This window comes from Coloeus monedula, assembly GCF_965178545.1.
Source record: "Coloeus monedula genome assembly, chromosome: 1".
Lineage (NCBI taxonomy): Eukaryota > Metazoa > Chordata > Aves > Passeriformes > Corvidae > Coloeus > Coloeus monedula.
In genome coordinates this window covers 43,734,873-43,755,705 of record NC_138781.1, presented here as the reverse complement: position 1 = coordinate 43,755,705, position 20,833 = coordinate 43,734,873, and the positions used below count along the sequence as shown (strand labels likewise).

General features: G+C 37.2%; 1 protein-coding gene across 1 annotated transcript in view; it reads right to left on the bottom strand.

Moving 5' to 3' along the window:
* Window positions 1–20,833, bottom strand: part of NEK11 (NIMA related kinase 11) — a gene marked incomplete at both ends in the record, with an annotated part of 78,598 nt that overhangs the window by 19,557 nt on the left and 38,208 nt on the right. Inside the window, 2 exon segments of the mRNA XM_082282732.1 lie at window positions 4,339–4,463; window positions 20,426–20,561. Of these exon segments, the coding sequence (XP_082138858.1) occupies window positions 4,339–4,463; window positions 20,426–20,561 (261 nt within the window).

Sequence of the window (20,833 nt, the reverse complement as noted above, 5' to 3'; positions counted from 1 at the left end):
AGCAGTAATTGTTGGCAATGACTGGGACCTTCTGGTGCAAGTGGAAGCTGTTATGGATGAGCATAAACTAACTATTCTTCACCCCAAGTTGTTTCATGGGCTTGTATTTGAAACAGGCTCTGCTACTTTAGCTGAGGTTTGCAAGGTGGGAATCAGCTTCTTGGTTGGTGATTGCAATAGGTAACCCCCAAGCTCACAGGTTTGAAGGAGCCTCTTTGCCCTTTTGGAGCAGTCTGTGGGGTCCTGATTTGATCAAGTCAGCACAAGGGTTTCCAGTTCTGCAGCCAGGAAATGCTAGAGAATGCAATGTTAATACATATAGTACATATTAAATACTGAATTAAGATAGACTTAGTATTATAGATATAATTTCTCTGTACTTCTGAAAAAAAGAACCATTAGGACTTCATTAAAAAGTTATTAAATCTTTTTCATTCAAAACTAAAAATTTATATTGATTTTCTGTTAATTTAACTTTGTAATTATTTTTACTTTCATTATCACTTACAGTTAACCACAAATCTACAGACAGATAAACAAAAGCATAGTAAATAACCATATACAACATTATTGCTTTAATAAAACCCTTTCCCCCCCCTTTTTTTAGAGGATAAAGTCTGTAATTCCCAAACCTTTGACTTCTCACAACAGGACATCATATTTACTCCAATTATAACAACAAAACTGTCTTTTTCTCATTATGCTGTAAGACAAAAGATATATTTTCACCTCTTTCATGACTCCTGTCTTTTCCCCACTTGGGTTTAGCACTGGAAGAGGATTTAGCTGTTTCATTTAATATATTTCTTTAATCTTTCTCTTTTTTCTGCAGAGAAAGAAAAGCACTACAGAATGGAGAAACATGCCCAGAAGAGAAGCACTCCTTTGCATAAGGGCCACTGTGGGTGAATGCTTGCACATTTCGGATTCAGAACAAACAACCCCATTTCTAACAGCCACAAGCCATGCTGAGGCATGTGTTAGGAACCCAGTGGAGCATCTTTGGGGTCACAGCACACAGACCACTCAGAGCTGCTGGAGCTATGATAATTTATGCCAGCTGATTGTCTGGCTTGACAATCTCAGAAGCAACTTGGAATTTGAAAATAGGAACCAACTGCATCACAGTAGCAGACTTTGTCATAATGAAGAGGGTGAATTTGTTATTATGGGTGCTGACAAAAACCACTAAGAGAATGGTGATGAACTGCAGTAAGGAGCATCCACTAGCATCTCAGCTAAATCAAAGCCAATGGAAGCTTCATTACACACTAATTTTTCAGTTTCAAGTTTCAAGATCAAACCTCTGTTAAGCATCACATATTAAAATGTTTTTAAAAACAGTTTGTCATTCTCTTTCATTATTTCCCCCAATAAGAAATTGTTTCTCCTAGTTAAAAAAAACATGAGGAAAAGAGCCACTGGCTTGAAGAGGTGGAGGTCTGGAAAAGTAATTGGCAAATTGTTCCTTGAAATCTGTCAATGTGCATTTCTGCTCCAAAAAAAAGGAACAAAGGACACTAAACTCCAGTGCTGGACAATGTAGCTGAAATCAGATAGGCTGTATTGAAAGGTATCAACATGAAAAAAAAAGCTGTCTCAACTCCCATCCTAAACCTTTAAAATTACATTGTTTCAGTGCCTAACTCTACCTTCCTAAATGGTCTTACATCCCACGAGGCCACTACTTCTCAGGCCATCTTGACATCTGTGGAAGCCTAATATAGCTTCAATAAACACCTCATATCCCTTTCTACACTTGCACCTTAATATGCTTTTCAGTTGGATGACTTTTCTGACCCCATGCTACTGCATTTTTTTTAATCCTTGTTTGAAATAATGGGGTCACCAGAGAGCACCACCAGATGCAGCACTTCTGCACTCTCTGCACAAAAGTAACTAGAAAAGCAATCTTGGAATCGGAAATTTGAGAGATTTGCAGAAATTAGCTTGCAAGTCCTTACCGTGTTGCAGTGGAATGATTTCTTTTCTAGGACACACCTTCAAGAGCTTGATTTAAGGTATCTTTGAAGAAAGGGTTTAAGAGTATGAATCCCACCACAGAAATTGAAGTAGGATTTTTGGTATTAAGTAAATGACTGCAGAAGCAAACCTTTGCTATTCTAGTAGGATTTGAAGCTTATTATTAATACTGAGCATGATCCCACCTACCTCTGAGTGGGATTCATCTCACATAACTGTTGACATCCAGAAGAGAGATGTTGTGTGCATGTTAATAATTGTAGATCCCTTTATAATCACCAAAGAGGGACTTCTCTGAATATTCCATCCAACCTGCATTAGATGTTTGCTCCCTAAAAATGCTTGCTTACTTCCCCTCACAGTACTGCCCTTCTGTTTGTTGAGTTCAGACAGAGGTGTTCAGATTCGCACAGCTACGTTCATTCTGCTTTGACCTCGGACTTACTATAGAATTTTTCACTTGAGAAAGCAAAAATTGCCTATTTTCACTTCCCAAGAAATAGAAAAGGTAATTATGTCAATACCCAGAAACACACGTAATGAATATCTTAACGTGCTGGGGTCAACATGAGAAAAGCACAGATAATTAGCTTCTTTGATAGAGGAAGCGTCAAAAGGCAAACGGTCACAGGGCTGCATCCCAGTCAGTCTGTGCAGGCCAGTTCACAGAGGGTCAGTGCTCTGTGTGCTGGTAAAGCAAAGCCTCAGGGCCACTGGGACTGGACAGAGACAACGGGGTGCCCGTGGGATGGCTCTTCCAGCCCACCATGCTGGTTCTTGTCAGCACAGAATTATTAGTCACTGCAGCGTGAGGGACTGTGGCTGCTCACATCCGAATGCCAACACATAATTTATTCTGCATTACTGAGAAATCTATTTTTATCTTCTGCCCTTCATTAATTCTAAGCAGCAGTCTTCCTGTACAAAAACACTACTGATTGACACTTAACGATACCATCAATGAAAGCTGAATGAAAATTTCAAAAGGCATTCTAAAAAAGAAAAATTCTCTCAGAGTCTGATGAAAATGAGCAGTAATTTCGTTTTCAAGAGTATCTTGTGGTAGACTTTCTGGGCAATGGTTTCTTTGTATGTCTATGTGTTGTAGGTAAGCATAAACCCAGCAAACTGAAAAAAAAAATTGTCTAAGATATTCCACTGTTTTACAATTGACTAATAATTTTCTTTAGACCACTACTGTACAAATTGCTCCCGAATTTTAAGGCATCACGCGTGTTTAATTTGAAAGCTAGGAGGACATTTTTAGACTGAATGAAGCTGTTTCTGAGTAAACTTCAAGTTTTACTTGCGGGACAATGTCAGGATTCCCTGCTACTGTGGCAAAAGTAGAGCTCTGCTTTCTCACACTTTATTTTTGCCTTAAGAACTATGTCTCAAAGAAGCTATTAGTTCAAATTTTTCAAAAACCACAAGCTATTTATAATTTAGTGAAGAGTACTAGTCTAGTTGGCCAGTTCCCTGAAATGCAGAAGATATCACACCCTGTTCTGCAAACTTTGCACATGATCACAGAATAAAGTAAATGTTCCTAGGCAGAACCAGATAAAGCCACTGTAGGTCATGCTTGAAACTGGTGGCCCATGAGAAAAATTAATAGATCCTGAATGCCTTAGGAAGATCCATTTTCAGAACTGCCTCAGGCACTTAAGTTTATTGATTTCACTGAGACTTGATCACTGGAGACAAGATTCATCTCAGCTCATTCTGATCAGATCTAAATTAGGTGCCTTCTCCAATAATCTTCAACCTTCACACTGCAATCCCTGACTTTCTTGTGGCAGCCTCAACTGATAAAGCCACTTTAAGCCTTTCAACAATAAGTTTTCTCTTCACTGACACTTTCTGTGATGTGGGAAAGTCTACGGATTTGCTGGTCAAGTCTTGCAGCTGTTTAGGCTCATAGTTCGTCACACTGTCCTAGAAAATATGTCTAATATAGGGAGGAACTAGAGGTGTCTATCTTTGCCTGGGAATTAGAGCTGGAACTTAGATCTTATGCCTGAAGTATACCTTCAGCTTTAATTTAATTTAAATCATAGCTAGCATTTGAGAGGATCCCACTCTGAGGGTTTTAGAGTCACAAGGATGTTTTCTGACAATGATCTACCTTAAGGCATTCATGGGAGTGTTATTTTTAATCTTGAAGGAATGCAAAAATCTTTCTTATCAATATCTTATAGTACACATATAATTAATTCATGCTATTGATATATACACACACCCCTAACAAAAAAAAAAAAATTCAGCAATGTCAGTAGGACAAATTCTGGGAACCCAGTTTTCTCATGGAAAATGACCATAAATGTATACTGTGTTCCCAATGGTCACGTATACCTGGTGATTTGTCTTAGAGACCATCCATGACAATTCTGCATCTTCCTCCTCTTCACTGTCTTCTGAACAGGATTCAAACTCATCTTTATAATATTCTTCTGCAATTTCTGGATCTTCAGGGATTTCTAAAGGCAATTATGAGTTTATAGCACATGTAGAGAAAAAAAATGTATGATCTGAAACAGATATAAATGAACTTCATAGCACCAATGTTATGTCAATAGCAATGAATTCTGTAATTGAAAGCAAAAGATAGGTTCCCAGATTAAAACGTTTGTCTTTGATGATAAGCAGTGTTAAAGCTGTCTCTGGCAAAGGGAAAATCCTCATAATATGTGAATTAATGAACTTAAAGAATCTATATTGATATTGCATTAAAATCTCTAAACTATACAATAAATCAGGCTGGAAGTGACTTTATGGGATCATTTAGTCAAAGCAGGACCAGTATTTAATTGAATCCAGCTTTCGTGAGCTGAAATTATAACTCAGTTTTGTTTTCTCTAACACACATAACCTGAGATGAGTAAGACTGCTAACCTAAAATGGAAAATAATATATATCAGGTACATGTTTAAAAGATATGAGAAATTAAATCTATATATTTTTCCAAACTTTCTTGAAGCAAAGCTATAATAAAATAAAAGAAACTAATATAAAGTCAAGATATGCATACTTTGATGTCATGCTCTCTCAATTTATTACTATCAAAAGTTTTAGTAATAGCACTGAGTGCAATATTAATATAGCCAATGAGCCCATGAAGTATAATAATTGGTATTAAAACTCAACACATTCATCACAGCTTGAAAGACATTCCAGCCACTCTGCATTGGCAGAAATCCTTTAGCATCCCAGACTCTGTATGAAAGAATTAGTGAAACAGCTTGAAGTCTGATTGCATCTCCTTCAGGGAGATATTATGACAAAAAATGTTAGATGAAGACAAAAAATATTTAATGTTCAGCTGTCATAAATCATCGTCATAACTTTAGCTAATGCTAATTCCACTCTCCTCATTTAAGTCTGCCCCTTTAGAGAAATATGAACTATCTTAAATTTTACTGTATTGAAATAAATTAAATTCAAACAATATGACATAAAAATTATTAATAGATTTTTTAATTGTTTCACGTGGATAAAAACCCAAAAGGATTCAAACAGGGGAACACAATTAAAATCCATTAAAAGACATTTGAGTTTGGGCAGGAACAATAATTCTAATCTTTAAGGTGAAAGACAGAGGACTCAGGAAAAAAGTGAAGCTGTATCTATCTGCAGCATTAAGTGATTAAGATCTCCTGTCAAGATATAAGCTCTACTATCAATGGTCTCCAAAGTAATTTCAAAAATACTTCATTTTTTTATAAACCTGATTTTGCTCCAAAATGCTGACACATTTTCACTCAGGTTTCTGTTTTAAGGTGTTTATGGAAGCTTCATAAAAGCCCCACACTCCACTGTCACAATTTCTAATCCTAATCCTTCCTGTTTCTATTTTCAGCTTTCTTAGTTTGAAAAAACAAACAAACAAGCAAACAAACAACAAATCAATACATGAGCTTCCAAAAGAACACCCCCAACCCAAAAATGTTTTCTCACAAAAGAAAGCATTTATTTTTGTGTTTAATTGCTTGAGTTATACAAAGTGCCATTTGACAGAAAAGTCTAACACTTCATTAAAAAAGAAATCTTAAATGTCATCCTTTCTACATGGAAAGAACACTACAAAATTAAGACACATCTCCTTTTCCATGTGAGGCCAACATCAATTTTTCTTTCATGCAGAGAGGCTGTCATCCTAGTGATTAGGATAATTTTATTAGGTTCATCTGCATTCTGTCCTTGTGCATTCAGATACATACAAAACAGGCCATTTATTATGCTGTAATACAAACATCAGACTACACTGGTGTTTTCTGAGTCATCTTTTCCTCCCACATTCTGCATTTGTTTACTGCTGTACTAAAAATGCAAGCCTTCCCTTTCCAACCAAACAAGGTATCAAAATCAGTCTTTTTACCCATAATTCTAACTTCAAAATGTCTGCTCTGGCTACTGTAAGCCCTTTACTTTGTGAGCAGCCCAAGACCATACAAAACTGGTGATGCCCCGGAACTATAGAGAGAGGCTGGCAGTGGCTGTATCCTACTTCCATGCCAGCTTTTGCATCCTTGTTGGAATTATTCACCTCATCATTTGTGAAATTGGTTTGACAGCTGTTCATAGACAGCCAGTTAATCCAAGTTTAGTAATCCAATTTGAAATGCTAGTTCAGATCCTAGAGGTGTTCCAGGCTATACAAGTTTACTGGTCCCAAGTCAGAAACTATTCCAAGTGGCATTTCTGAAAGAAGACAGCATTTCCAGAGGATGGAAATTTGGGATTTACCTAATACAAGCTCTTAAAACATTTTGGTTGTATGACTAGTATCTTTAAAGAAGGAGTCTTCAAAGCATCTACACATTTATTTAAACTGTTTCCATATAACAATTCTTTGAGTCCTACCAAAGTAGATTCAACTCCCAGTCCTCCATGTATTACAGATGCACAAGACATCTCTGGTTCTCTGCAGAATTATATGAGTACAGAACAGCTTATTGAGCTGAGACCCAGGATCAGACAAATTTCAAAAATAGATAAGGTGGATTTGGCACAACAGATACCATAAATCAACATGGCAAGCTGAACCTGTGCTGGCCTGGTAAAGTCCAAGTGCAGATAGCTTGAGCGAGTTGGTATTTTCAGCTCAGGGCAGGCACTGTCAGGGGAGTTCAGGCCCCATAAACTTCCATTTCCATGTTGGCAGTCCATCCTCTAGGGTATTTGCTACCTGAGTTTTCCCATTATACCATGTGATTTTCATATACACCTCCAATTTCCACAAACCAGGTGACAAAAGGCTGGTTACTGCCCCCATTTCTGAACATTACTGGTGAAGTTCCACACTTAGTAATGTAGCACAGAAGAAAATTCTTTGATTTGTGCTTTCAGAGAAGTATTTTTAATAAAAATGTTTGTCTTTGGGCTAGGCTGTTTGACCTCTGTTTGACCACTGCAAAGCCTAACATGGACTCCAGTGGTAGGACCTTGACCCTGTTCTTTGTTCTAACAAATAAAATAGATATTAAACCTATTTGTGCCTGACAGGTACTTGGGTAAAGAAGTGGTGCTAATGAGGGCAATGCCAAGTCTATTGTGTTGAAAGAGGAAATAAAGCTGCTGCTGTGGAACCCAGGGGATCCTGCCTCTGTTTTGACAGCTGGACTAGCATCCAGCTGAACATCTCTGATACAGCATACTTATATTCTCCATAGGGAGCACAAGGAAAGGTCTCTTCAGCTGCTTCTGCTCCCTCACATCCCCATATCTGTCAGCTGGTCTCTAAAGGCACATTGTGCTTTATCCAGCTGTGTGTATTGCACCAAGGCCAGTCACAACACCTTTTATTTGCTTACAAAGCATTGAATTTAGAACAAACTCAGCTGTTGCTTTAGTATTACTAAATGGCTTAGGTATAGCATTGAGACACTTGATACTTGCTATGAGATATTCAAAAGAAAACAAGCTTTGCATAAAAACATTCCTCTTTAGATCTCTTTCTAAATAATAACATGATGCTAATAGTGGATTGAAGGGTAAAAACCCATTATCTAAAAAAATCATAAAAGCATAGTTATTTCCCAAGAAGACAAGCTAAACAGAAAACAGAGGAATGTGATACTTGTAATATTTTGCTTAAATCCACCAAGAGCTTGTTTCAGGTAGCATGGGAACTCAGCAACAACAATTTTCTCCAAAGAGATGAAAATACTTTGATAAATATCTTTAATTTTCTTGTGCCTCAAAGTCATACTTGCCATGGTTGCATTGATGTAGTATTCCCACATTCCAGAGCATGCAGAAGACAATAAGCAAGGCCACTTTTTATCAAAAAAAAAAAAAAAAAAAGGAGTAAAAGAAAGAAAACAGAATGGTGTAACTTATGTAAATTTTCACCATTTGTATTCACAGTAACAGAGTCACACTTGACTCTTAAGGACTATTGTACTTTTTTCATCCAAAGGCTTCATTACATCTCTGGAAAAAGGCAGGTTTTCTCAGCTGCCACATTCCCATCTTAAGGAAAAAATTGCTACAGTTTCATGTAGTTACACTCCTCTGTGCACAGTACCACACACAGGAAAGTGAGGAGCAAATCGCTGAACTGCTCTGACTCACTGTCATGAGACATAATGAACTCCTAACATGGTGACGTGAACCAGGGCACCAGAAAGTGGTGCTGCCACATCTCTGCTACCACAGACTGACACAGAGAACTCAGCACAGTGAGAGAGAGGGCTAGGACAAAGACATTTGCACTGCCCCCCTTGCAAGGCTTTGTACATGAGCCCTCCCGGGAGCTGAGGCAAGAGCAGGGAAAAATCATTCCTCCGCCTTCTCCTTCTGTGTTGCACTGGGCTGCAAGACAACCCACTGGCAGGACTCCATCAGCAACACAAAGGTGCCCCATATCCTTTCTTTTCTGTGGAAATGCATCAGCAAATACCAGTTCGAGCCCACATGAGCAGGAGTTACCTACTGGAGCAAATGCCACAGTGGCACCCAGGCAAGGCACAGCACCGGAGCACCTGGGTGCAAGAAGGGGCTGTGAGAGCAGGGTCCCTTCAGCCCTGAGAAGGGAAGGTAAAGGGGAAACCTTACTGCTGTCTATGACTATCTGACCAGAGGATAAAAGGAAGATGGAACCAGTCTCTTCACAGAGGTGAGTAGTGATAGGACAAGAGACAACAAACATCATCTGGAACATCATAAATTCTAATTTGACACGATGAAAAAAAAAAGAGTGTGATCAAATACTGGCACAGAGCTTAAAGAAGCTGCAGGAGCTCAATCAACCCTTTGAGGTGTTCAAAACTTGATCAGACATCCCTGAATAACCTGGTCTCAAAAGAATGTCTTTGAGCAGGGGATTGGACTAGACTGCCAGAGGTTCCTTCCGCCCTAAATTATTTTATAATGCTGTGGCTATGCGATTCCTCACAAACAGTTTAGAATCACCCCAGATCTATTTATGTGTGTGCACATATTTAACATACACACTAAACAAGCTAAGGAGAAACTTAGGAGCTGGCAAAAGGAGCTGGTACACAGGGCTGGGCAGCTCTCTTCAGAATTGTTCATCAGTTATCACAGAGGGATGAAACAGAAAGGAATTTCTGCCTTCAAGGTAGAAAACATAAAGAGCTGAAGCACTCTCAGTAGGAGAGAAGTTTGAAACACAGAGATATGTTTCCCTGAGCTACATCATCCTGAATAAGAAATTCTACCACAAAGGAGACCAAGGGCTCTGTGTCCCTCTGCAGCTCAGGACAATACTCATATGGTTAGAAAAAATAAAATAACTCCTTTATTATAATCTAAGACCACTCAGATTGGTTTGGGGGGTTGAGTTGGTTTTTTTTTTCCCTGTGCAAGACAAAACCCTTCAACTTTAAAAGTTTCAGTCAAAGACAATCACCATCCTTTGGTCAGGTATAGATGATACATGCATTTTCAAGCTCTGAAGATTCATTGTTCAGAAAGTCAGTGGAATCTTTTGTCCATCTCTTCTTAACTAGGCTGAAACAGACACTTAGAACATACATTTAAGAAATCAACTAGGGGATGTACAGGACTTTTCTGCCCATGAAAGTTCTGTACAATCCTTCTGGATAAGCACGAAAGGACTATGTGCAGCTTAGACATAAAGTAAAATGAGTTCTTCTATATGAGAACTGGAAATATAACCGAATTTAAATGTTAATACTTTATAATTCTCCTCTTTGCTTTTCAAAAAAAGAAAAAAGCTTCAATTAATTTGTGAGTGTCACTGAGTGAAGAATTACCTATTGTGAAAAGGCTAGAAAAAGAGATACAGAGGATGTAAATCAGAGTGGCCATACGGGAATCACCTACTACTTGATGTTAGACAGAAAGCAGCAAGTTTCAAAGTGTTTTTCCAAGGAAAAATTATCTTTTTTTAAACCAAAGTGAAATTTCCAAGAGAAATGTTTTATTTGAAGGACACAGGTTTTTTTTCCTTAAACCTGGTATTTTATCAATAAGTACAGAGACAAAGCAAGAGAGGAAAAAAGAAGTTCTTAAAAGGAGTGGTTAACAAAACTGAACAGTAACAAGGAACACTTTAACCACATTTTTCCCTGGTTTTCTGAATAATTTGTTGTCTTTTCTTCTGTTTTCCTAGTTGTCATGCATGCAGAAATTGGAGCTCTGGTAGGCAGTGACGATGAAGCCATGCTGCATTTCAAACATGGTTTAAAGTTCAGCAAATCTAAAAATCTTCCAAATATTCAGAAATCTTTTTAGTAAGGATGAGTGAATGAAGAGAAAGAACAATACAGTGATGTAGTCAATAACAGGGAGCAGGGAGCACTTAGTGAGTTTTGGAAGCCATTCCCTTTATGCATAAAGAGTCCTTATTATTGTAGAAGTTGCCCTACTATTTGCACTGCTTCCAGCATGAACAGACCAAGAGACATAAATTGAAGGAAAAGTGACCTTATGACATCAACTTAAAACTACTTTACTCCCTGAGTTATTTTAAACTTTTTTTATCAGTCAAAGTATACTTTCCAATAAAAACTCAGATTTCCTCCTGAATCTGGCAGATACCGACCTTATGGCAGTTTCCCTTTCAGTATGACAACAGTGTTGGGAGGAAAAAAGTCCATGTGTTAACACAAAATCTGCCCCTTAAGAGACTCACTTCCTTCTCCCTGAGATTTGGTGCAAGAAAGCCATTTTTAAGACTTAAGCTGGGGGCATTTTCACAACTAGAAGTTACAGAAAGAGAAGAAAACAAATGGGAATGGCTCATATCCAAACTTGGTGTAAGCAGTTGTGCACACAAGAGTCTGGATGTAGCTAACATGTAACATGCATTTAATTTGGGTATAAGTAATAATATAAGTTATATGTTGAAAAAGTAATAAAACCAAGCAAATGATTGCAACCAAGCAAAAAGCTATTGAGCCCTTAAATACCTAGATGAAATGAACTTGTGAAAGCACATATTTACAAGATTACAGGGGCACACTTTGCTCTGTGAAGCAGAAAACATAGCAGGAGAATTCGACCAAGATCTTCATTGCTGTCGCCTTCTCATTCCCTCCACCTAGTTGTCTGACAGTCACATGCACTGGTAGAATCTGCAAACTAACTCAGCATTTACATCTTTTTTCTGAGAAAATTCTTCCTCACTTGGAATTGCCTCCAGCTTCTTACACCATATGACTTGTTTCAGCTCCCCAGAAATGCTCTCTAGTTTGATAAGTAAGCCATAAAACTGCAGCTGGGGCTGGACTGGGAGTCCTTATAAAATGATCTTCAACACCATCCTGTTCACTGATGCTTTGTTTGCAAGCAAAAGCCTGGTGCATCTTTATTTACATCAGTTTAACCTTGTGTCTAACATGCGGTGTAAAGCTAGGTTGCTCTGCACATAGGACAACTTGGAATAAAAACTAACGTCTTTCTAAGGAAGATTTAAAACACTGATATTATCTGAAAGTATCTGCTATAGAATCCAGCATGCAGTATTTTTTTGACTTATACAATCAGTATAAATTTTGACTTATCTCAGTGCACTTGCTTCTAATTGCTAAATTCACAGAGTGTTTCATAAATGTTTTTTAACATAATGCCTTAGAAAGAGTAAAGGGAATTCCTGTGCCATTTTTAAACAGAGTTGGCTAGAATAATTTTAACTGTAGTCATTGATCAAGGTGAATTTTGAGATAGGTTCTCTTTATCAATGCCAAACTAAACCAGTATGAAAAATAGGTTAGGAAAAAAGTAGGAGCTATACAGTAACATAATTTGCTCTCCCCACACTTTGAACGTGTTTGGGTTTTTTTACATAACTGCTGTGCAAAGTCTTCATTCTGCAAGCTTCCCTCTGTGAATCTGCAAGAGCAAGACTTCTTGTAAGAAGTAAGCTATGAATTTTTGTGAAGCTATGAAAAGATTTTAGTAGCTCGGCATGTTGAAGAGTAGATAGATTTGGAAAAGGTTTCCTGAGGAGGTTATGGCTAGAATTCAACTCCTGCTCTCCAAAGGCAATACTTCTAGGGAAAAACTTAAGAACAATAATAATGCTTTAGTCAATGATTTAAAAAAAAAAAAAAAAAAAAAAAATCATTGATTAATTTTCCACTTTCTGGCCAAAACTTGCAAACTTCATTAAATCTTGCTTTTGCTAGAATAAATCAGATTTAGTATTCTTTTAACTGAATCTGGGACAAGTTGGGCTCAGTGTGAAACCGAGCAAAGAAAACAAGAGACAGATGAGGAGGTCAGAGGAGCATGCTACACCCTCAGATCCTGTGAGAGTCTCAGGAGTTTGTCACCCTATCTTCCAAGGACAAGTGTAGGACTGGTAACTGCAAATGCTAGAACTAAACAAGCGAGTTTCTCGCCACTAGCATCCCACACTATCATGGCAGGAAGTCAGGGAATACGCCTTATGATCCTGGAAGTACGGTAACCACATGAAAGAGGAGACCAATGGGTAAACACAGCAGTACTCACAGCAATGCTGTCTGCTTAATTGAGACAAGATTTCCTGATTACAAAGGATAATGTAACAAGAATAATGCAGAAAAGTGCTTAATGCCACTTATTATAAATACTCTTCTGCTTTATTTTGATTTACCAGACTGAAAAACAAAAGAAGACTTGACTTTCCTTAAAGCCTTTGAGCAGCGTGATCACTTGTATGGTCATCTTTTGGAGTGTTACTCAGTTACCCATCAGTATGATTATGTGCCATTTTACAGGCACCAAAACAAAGGTGTGTGTGCACAGATGCTTAAAGACGTGCTCGGAAATATTACAGGTTTTTAACCTTCCAAGATCTACAAAACCACCTTGAAAATCCTTCAACCAAGCTTGTAAAAATAACAGGCTAGAAAAAAAAGCACATTATTTTACAATGAGTGAACATTTCCTGTTTGAGGGCCAACTGAACTTTGCCCACTTGAAAGTCAAACAATATATCCATAACTTAAAATTAGCCATGGAGACATAGGAATAATGTACACAATTACTGTAACATACTTCACTATTTTGAAACTGTAGTGAAATCAGGGGTTTGCCAGGTGTAATGTATTGCAGGATATTAAGCTAAGGAATTTAACAAGTTATAATCTTTGCAGTATACAGAAATACAAAGCAATATAATACAGATCAGAGAGATCATACAATATTATTCATATGGCAATAAATTGTTACATTCTTTTTCTGTACAAAGATTTAAATACCACAAGTATTTAACTGAAGCTATTCTCCTCTTTTAACTTGATCCCTTCCCACACACAAATACATCTATTAACTGCAATAGCAATTTATGCAGAGCTGGGACTCTTACAAAAATGGATGTGAACACAAGGGAAGCCCCAGCTGGCAATCCAAAAATGCAGAACATAATATTTTATTAGTGCCCCTTATGTTCAGTGTTGTTTTGCTTTGGCTTTCTTTCATTCCAGGCAACGAAGTGGTACACTGAGGACAAGCCCTTAAAAATATAGATACATATACAATTTCTTGAATACCTTTTAAAAAAAGTAAATCCTCTCCACCCTTGTTTACCATGTCTCATCAGCTGTGAAATTGATATGACTATAAAGTGGCATTTTTAGCCACGAATGCCAGTGCATGGCTTTAAGTTTTCATGCCTGTTAGAGTGTAGCTTGTTGAATTTAACACTCCTTATGGCTTCTGTAAAAGGTCTGGGCTTTTGGTAGTGCAGATAGCTTTGTACCCCGTATCTTTCAACTGTAAACACTGATCCAAACCAGAAGGATCAACAATGATGGTAAGGAAAGGCTAGTTTTTGTTGCATCTGTAATTGCACCGGACTATCCAGAAGCTAGATACAGCTTATGATTCTACAGCCAATTTCAAGGCAAGTTCTACTGTAGAAATTGAATCAGAAACCCTGAACCTTTAGCTATTACTGTTGTATAACAGGATTATGCCTTGCTCTTCATGCTATTTTCAGCTGCAAAGATTGAGCTCCTCTACCTAGAGGATTTTCTGTCTGGTAAACTAAGAGATTTCAGATATTCCACACTACTTTCCCACATAGGTGGGTACAACGCATGGTCTGATACAGATTTCTCAGGATTCTTTAAAGTCCCCCTAAGTAGTGTTCCCTAATTTATTAAATATCTCTACGAACCTAGGCAAGTCAAAAGGTATCAAGTCATACAAAGAATTGAGAGGAGCTATGCTGTACAATCTGGCTTCATTAGAAGACATTGCAACCAAGGTGAAACTACCTGCACTCAAACAATTAATGTGACACAGTGAGAGATCTGCCATTACCTAGCATACACAGAAAAGCTCAGGTGGTCCATCAGTGGAAAATCTAGGGCAAAGATGACCTTCTGCATCTTCAAATGCCAATATCCAGTTCTCTGGAAAAGGGGGTATCTGCTTCTCTGGTTATTCTTTTTGAATCAGAAAAGTGGACTACAAGCTCTCAATCAGGTAAATTAGAAGACACAGATGACCTATAATTCTGTATTAGGAAGCAATGCATTACTTTTGTGATGGTTCCAGTAGCTTTTTAGAAGGAGGCCACATCATTAAACATTAAACATGTAATGAACCTGCCCAGATGGAACTGCTTCGTTCTAAGTGGCAGAGGAAGACACTGATCACATTCATCTGTAACACCAAGGCTGGGTCAAAGGTCATGGATGGTCCTATTATCTTGTTGGTAATTTTTGCTTATGTTTTATAAAATGAATGATTTTATTCCAGCTGCAGTCGTTATCATTAATGGAAATTAGCAGTTTAATATGCAGAGTTCTTTTTCACAGCTTTGTTGGTTTTTTCCTATTACATGAACTGACCCCTGGTTGCCAGCTCTACAATATAATTTGCCTCACCAGTATTTTCACAAAACCACTATTGAAATATAAGTATATGCACTGAAAACACAGTAATCTCCAGAAAAAAATGTACATTGGCCTCTTTCCTAGTCCAAATGGAGATAGCTTCTATAAAAAATTGGTCAAGAGACAGTGGGGGTGTGGGGGGGCAGGGTATGGCCGTGTGATGTTAAGCAATTTATTGTTAGGTGGCTTTTCTTTTTGATGATAGCAAGAGAAAATTAATAATTTATTTCATAGGTAGCCCTCAGCAAGAACAGGAAATATAGGTTCAAGTTTATCCTGACACATTTTGCATTCCTGTGTCATTGCCATGACTTGCAAAATAACTTGCTTTTTAACATTCAGAAATAATTAAGCAATAAAATGAACTGGAGAAATGAAGCAGAAAACAAAACACTCAAATCAAAATATAAAGGGAATTCAGTTATTAATCATTAGCTATTCCTAATGTCAATCATTACTATTCCATTTTATGGTGCTCCTTGAAAACGAATTAAGTGTACATATATATACATATATATATATGTTCAACACACACACAAATATTTGCATTTAACACTGACAGTGGCTCAGTGCTTCTGTGTACTATCTCTATACAAATCTTATTTCAGCTCTTTTGTCTCTTGCTTGTACTTGGAGAAACTGGAGATGGAAGAGACACAAAGATATCTACAGCAAACCAAAATTGTTCCCAGTAGTACAATATATTCTTAACTGCTCTGTCCACTATAGCATTAAATTATTTGTATGATGACAATTTCATAAATTCCTGGACACATAAGGTGGAGATATAACCATTTTTCAACAAATATTAAACACAATTATAAAATATCTTTCATAAATAGCTCATTATCAAAATATAATTTAAGTTTTGTTTCCAATTAACCAATCTAAAAATTTAATGCAGATTAAAGCTATTGCATAAAAGACTTGCAAATAAGCAAAAACATTTTTCATTTGCTTCTATTTACAAAGGTTTAATATTCTAAGGAACACATTAGTGGTCTAACTAGCTGAAACAATACAGTAAGAACATTTACTGTTCCAATGACACACTCAACATACTTCAGTTACTTACTTAATATGGCTAATAGTAATCATAGAAGTAATTTTTTTCTAGCTCTTTCTTAGTCACTCCATTGTCTGTCTTTTTACATCTAAGTGGAATATTTGTTTAATTTAGACAGTGTTATTAAAGATGAAAAACTGTTAAGAAATTTATTATAGCAACTTCAGAGAAATAGAAGTTTAAAGCATATTTTAAAACTTCACTATAGCAAGTAATGTAAACCATGCCCATCTCTCTGAAGATCTGCAGTATGAAGAAAAGTAATAGCCAAAACAAAGGAATCCTTTGATCTAGCATGCATGCCAGCTAGAGAGACAAAGTGTCAGAACCAGGATAATATAAGAGCAAACACTCTGAGAAGTGGAATAATGGAAAAGGAGAAAACTCAAAGAACAGAGTTGTGAGTTCAAAACTTAAGAGCATCAAAACCAAAATAATCTATTAAAAATTCTGAGGTAAAAGCTAGGAAGCACCATATGGAAAGAATAAGGACGGAAGGTCCAGGTATGCTACAAGTGACCACAGTTAAAATGAATGAACAATATAGAAGTGTTATGTAGAGGTTTATGCACAGGAGGAGAGAAATACTTAAGCTGCAAGGCAATAAGGCAATGCATCTTAAAAATTCTGGCATGAAACAGCCAGCAGTAAATCTAAGCCAGAAATCAGAAGGTTCATAAAGACTGCAGTATTTCGCCAAGCAGCAGCTTTCTACACAGACAAGCTGGGGAAATTTACAGAATGCATAAAACAGGTCAAATTCTTTAGGAAAAGAACAGTATGAGTAGATGTCTCTGGCAGTACAGTCTGGACGTAGTAGTCAGATTGAAGCTTGTACTCTTTCCATGGAACAGAAGCAAATGATGGGAAAGTGGTCAGATTGGGGGACAGTGCATTCTCTCAAGGAGAGCACCAACAGGAGCCAAGATAATGTCTCTACAGAGACATTACGTGTGTTACATGCACAGCTTCCTCTCTTAGCTTATTAGAACAAAAATATCATGACTTGCTATTCACATAATTTTTCACTGCTGCCCACTCACAGGTTAAAACTGGATCCCCTTCTTCTCATGCTGAAGTAACAAAACAGAAGAAAAATTTCAAAGTGATTTCTGTCTGCAAAAGTTCATGTTTCTTTGATTTCCCCTCTCCTCAAGTTCTTTATGTCCTCCTGAGGCATAAAGGATGCTGCAGAACACGTGCCTGAAATCCCAGAAGTGAACAGGCAGAAAGGCAACAGCTGCTCAAGGTGCACCAAAGCTGGTGCAGCTTTGCAAGTGCAGTCAGATTTAAAAATCATCAGTCCAACAGGACTCATCAGCATTCTTAGCCTCTTTAGAGAAGACTAAATTTGCACAGTATAGCTGGATGGCATAGTAAAGAACGTGGTGTTGAAAAACTAAAAATTTTGTTAAAAATTTTGTTTAAAAAAACAGTATTTACATTGCCTGAAGCATTTCTCTTTAGGAGTAAGAATCAGGTAATTTCTTTACATTCTCAAGAACTTGTACCAGCTGTAAACAATCTTGAGGAAGCTTTTCTGTAGTACAATGAGTTCATCTCCACATCAAAACCACAGGGTCCAATCACATCTTTCATATTCCAGAAAATAAATGTGCTTGAAGACTAACAAATTGGTCAGCCATAACAAATTGGTCAGGTGATTTCAAAGGACTCTTTCAAATGTCTCTCAAGTGCACAGGGTTGCTAGTTAGAATAAAAAAATGTTCAGAATATCATTGCTGAACACATAAAACAAACATGGAGAGAAGCTTAAACTTCCCAGGGAAGTCTGTAGCAGCTGAATCCTTTTGTCATTGCTAAAACTTGTCCACTGTTGAGTCCAAAACCCTAAACTGTCATAGTGGGTTTTGTTTATCTAAGTAAACTGCCTTATTTTTCCCAACTTTCAATTAAATGTAACTACCACTACTAAAACTGAATCAAGATGCCACAGTATTCAAAACTACTTACTAAAGCTAAACCTTGAGTTTTGTATCTGGCACCTTCCACAATGACATAACACTGTGATTCATAACGCTTTAAATAACTTTCACTGAAAGAGGAGTGCAAGGTGTTTTATTCTCTATTCCTTTCCTTAATCCTTTAATAGCTTGGTCTTTCAATATTCCAAGCCCTGCTCTTCAATTCAGCTCATGCTGCAGATTTTATAAGGACTGCAGGTTATGAACCACAGATACTCTCACCTTTCCTCTATACCTGCTGGGTCTGGGATACTATCCCTAGCTGTTCCTCACCAGCTTTTCTTGAGAGCATTTTTCAGGTCTGCAATGAAGTAACTTAAAAGTTGCTCCTGCCTTTTATCTCCTTTCTAAACAGTTTTTAATTATTAGTTGTAAGTAGGGAGTTTGTTAGTCTGGTTTTTACAGGCTAACTTCTTCTGCTAACATAGTCAGGGTCAGCAAGATTCATTAACATGTAAGACAATTGCTAAAACCATTTTATAGCCTTGCTTCCAGTTTTTTTTCTTTTATTATTGTATAGCCATTGATCAAGAACAAAATTCTGTTGGAAAATCAATAGCTGGAACAGTTTCTACATTTTCAAATACAAAGGTGAAATTAATAACTTAATAATTAGACATGTAGGATATGCATGGTTGCACTGAAATGCTTAAGGAAAAGAAGAGCATGAACACTGAATAGAATAAGTAACAGCTTTGACATCAGCTTTAGGAATAACAAGGTATTCACAAAGAAAAGAAGAGAAACTATGTAATTTCCCTTGCCTATCCATAACTCCTTTTTGTCATTAACTCACCACTCCTCCGTCAGAGACTCTGGCACAAGCAATTAAACATGCATTCAGTTTTGTACAATGGACTGACCCAACTTTTGCATCACAGATATAAATGCATCTCATTCCTGTCATAGTTTAACAGCTTAATGACCTCTAAAGGCAGAAAAATTCATTTCTTTCCTTCCAAGCATGTTGTTCTGTTTCTATTTAGGAGTCTTTGTATGCTTCTCCAAGTCCATCTCTCACCCATGTTTACTGCTTTCTCTCAGTCCTCCCTTGCACGTTTCCCCACCCTCCCCCCAGGATGTATTTTTAGCAGCTGGGTTCTCTCCTACACAGGTCATCTCTCCTCATACTGTGAAACAGCAAGCCAACCACACAAATGAGGGTACATTGAAAGAAAAAAGCACCATTTGCTATTAAAAAAACCCACCACAAGCAAACTGATTCTGATGCCTATTATTTAATGACCTGTACTTTCACAGATGTATGTAAACCAACACTAAAAGGCATTGTTATTAGAGAAAAGTAGTCTTCCTACTTTAAAGTGTATTCATGCATACTTGCAAGATTCAAATCTGATTAAAAATCTTCCACCATAATAGTGTTTGCACAATGATTTTTAAATAATTAAGAGCAAGACAGTACTCCAGAACATTGTAGGAAAAAACATATAAATCTGATCTTAAAAACATTCTCCTCATTAAACACAAGGTTTCCACTTTTTCAAAAAGCTTGACTATTTTTTTGTCTATATCAGAAAAATACATGTTATACAGTACTTCATATTCTTTAGACAGCAGCTAAGTATTTGAAGACAATGTAGATAAGCAGAGTTTAAAGAGTTTTCATTGGCTTCTCTCATTGTTAAAGATAATGGCATCGAAGTGTACCAAAGGTGCAAATACTTTGAATTCTTGTACTCCTTTTTTCCCTGGAGAGGTAAGTTAGGAAATGCTTTTCTAACGCTAGTCATTTCATGTGTGTAAAGTTTAAGCTATTTCCTTTTAATTCAGTATCTCATTTGGAGGAAGTATATTCATTCACCACTATCTCTGCTCACAGGTCACTCGAACTTTGGGAACACAGACCTCCTGCCACATAACCTTGCTATACATCAGCTGTACATACATCCACCCAGATTAATTTCCTTCTCTCTTCCCCATTTTTTGACAACTTTACAAATCTGACCACTTTTTAAACTGCAGTTTCCCCACCACATATTAACTACAAGGGACAAATCTTTCTTTCTTGATAGGAATTTTCATTTCAACATCAGATTTTGAATTCTTACCGTGGCCTGTAAGTTCAGACATGCCAAGTTCACTTGTCTCGTTTCCACTTGGTTCATCATGTCCTGCGGACACACAGTCGCATGTAGTGGCTGGCTGAGAATGAATGAGGGGTTTTGAAGTCTGCTCATTAAATTCCTTAGTCAAATGACGAAGCAGCATGGAGAAACAGGAATGGAGCTTTCAGCAGGATCACAACACAATGGTTGCCCTGATCTACGCAATTCCTGGGATTTGTATTATGCAAATACTAAAATAAAATTCTAACATTTTTGTAAATGATCAGTAGTGACTCAGTCATAAGCAGAAGCAGGTTTAACTTTTTTTTTTTCTCTAGACACAGTGGGAAATGGAAACCAGAGGACATACAAAAGAAAAGATAGAATACAAAGCACGTAAAAAACTGTTTC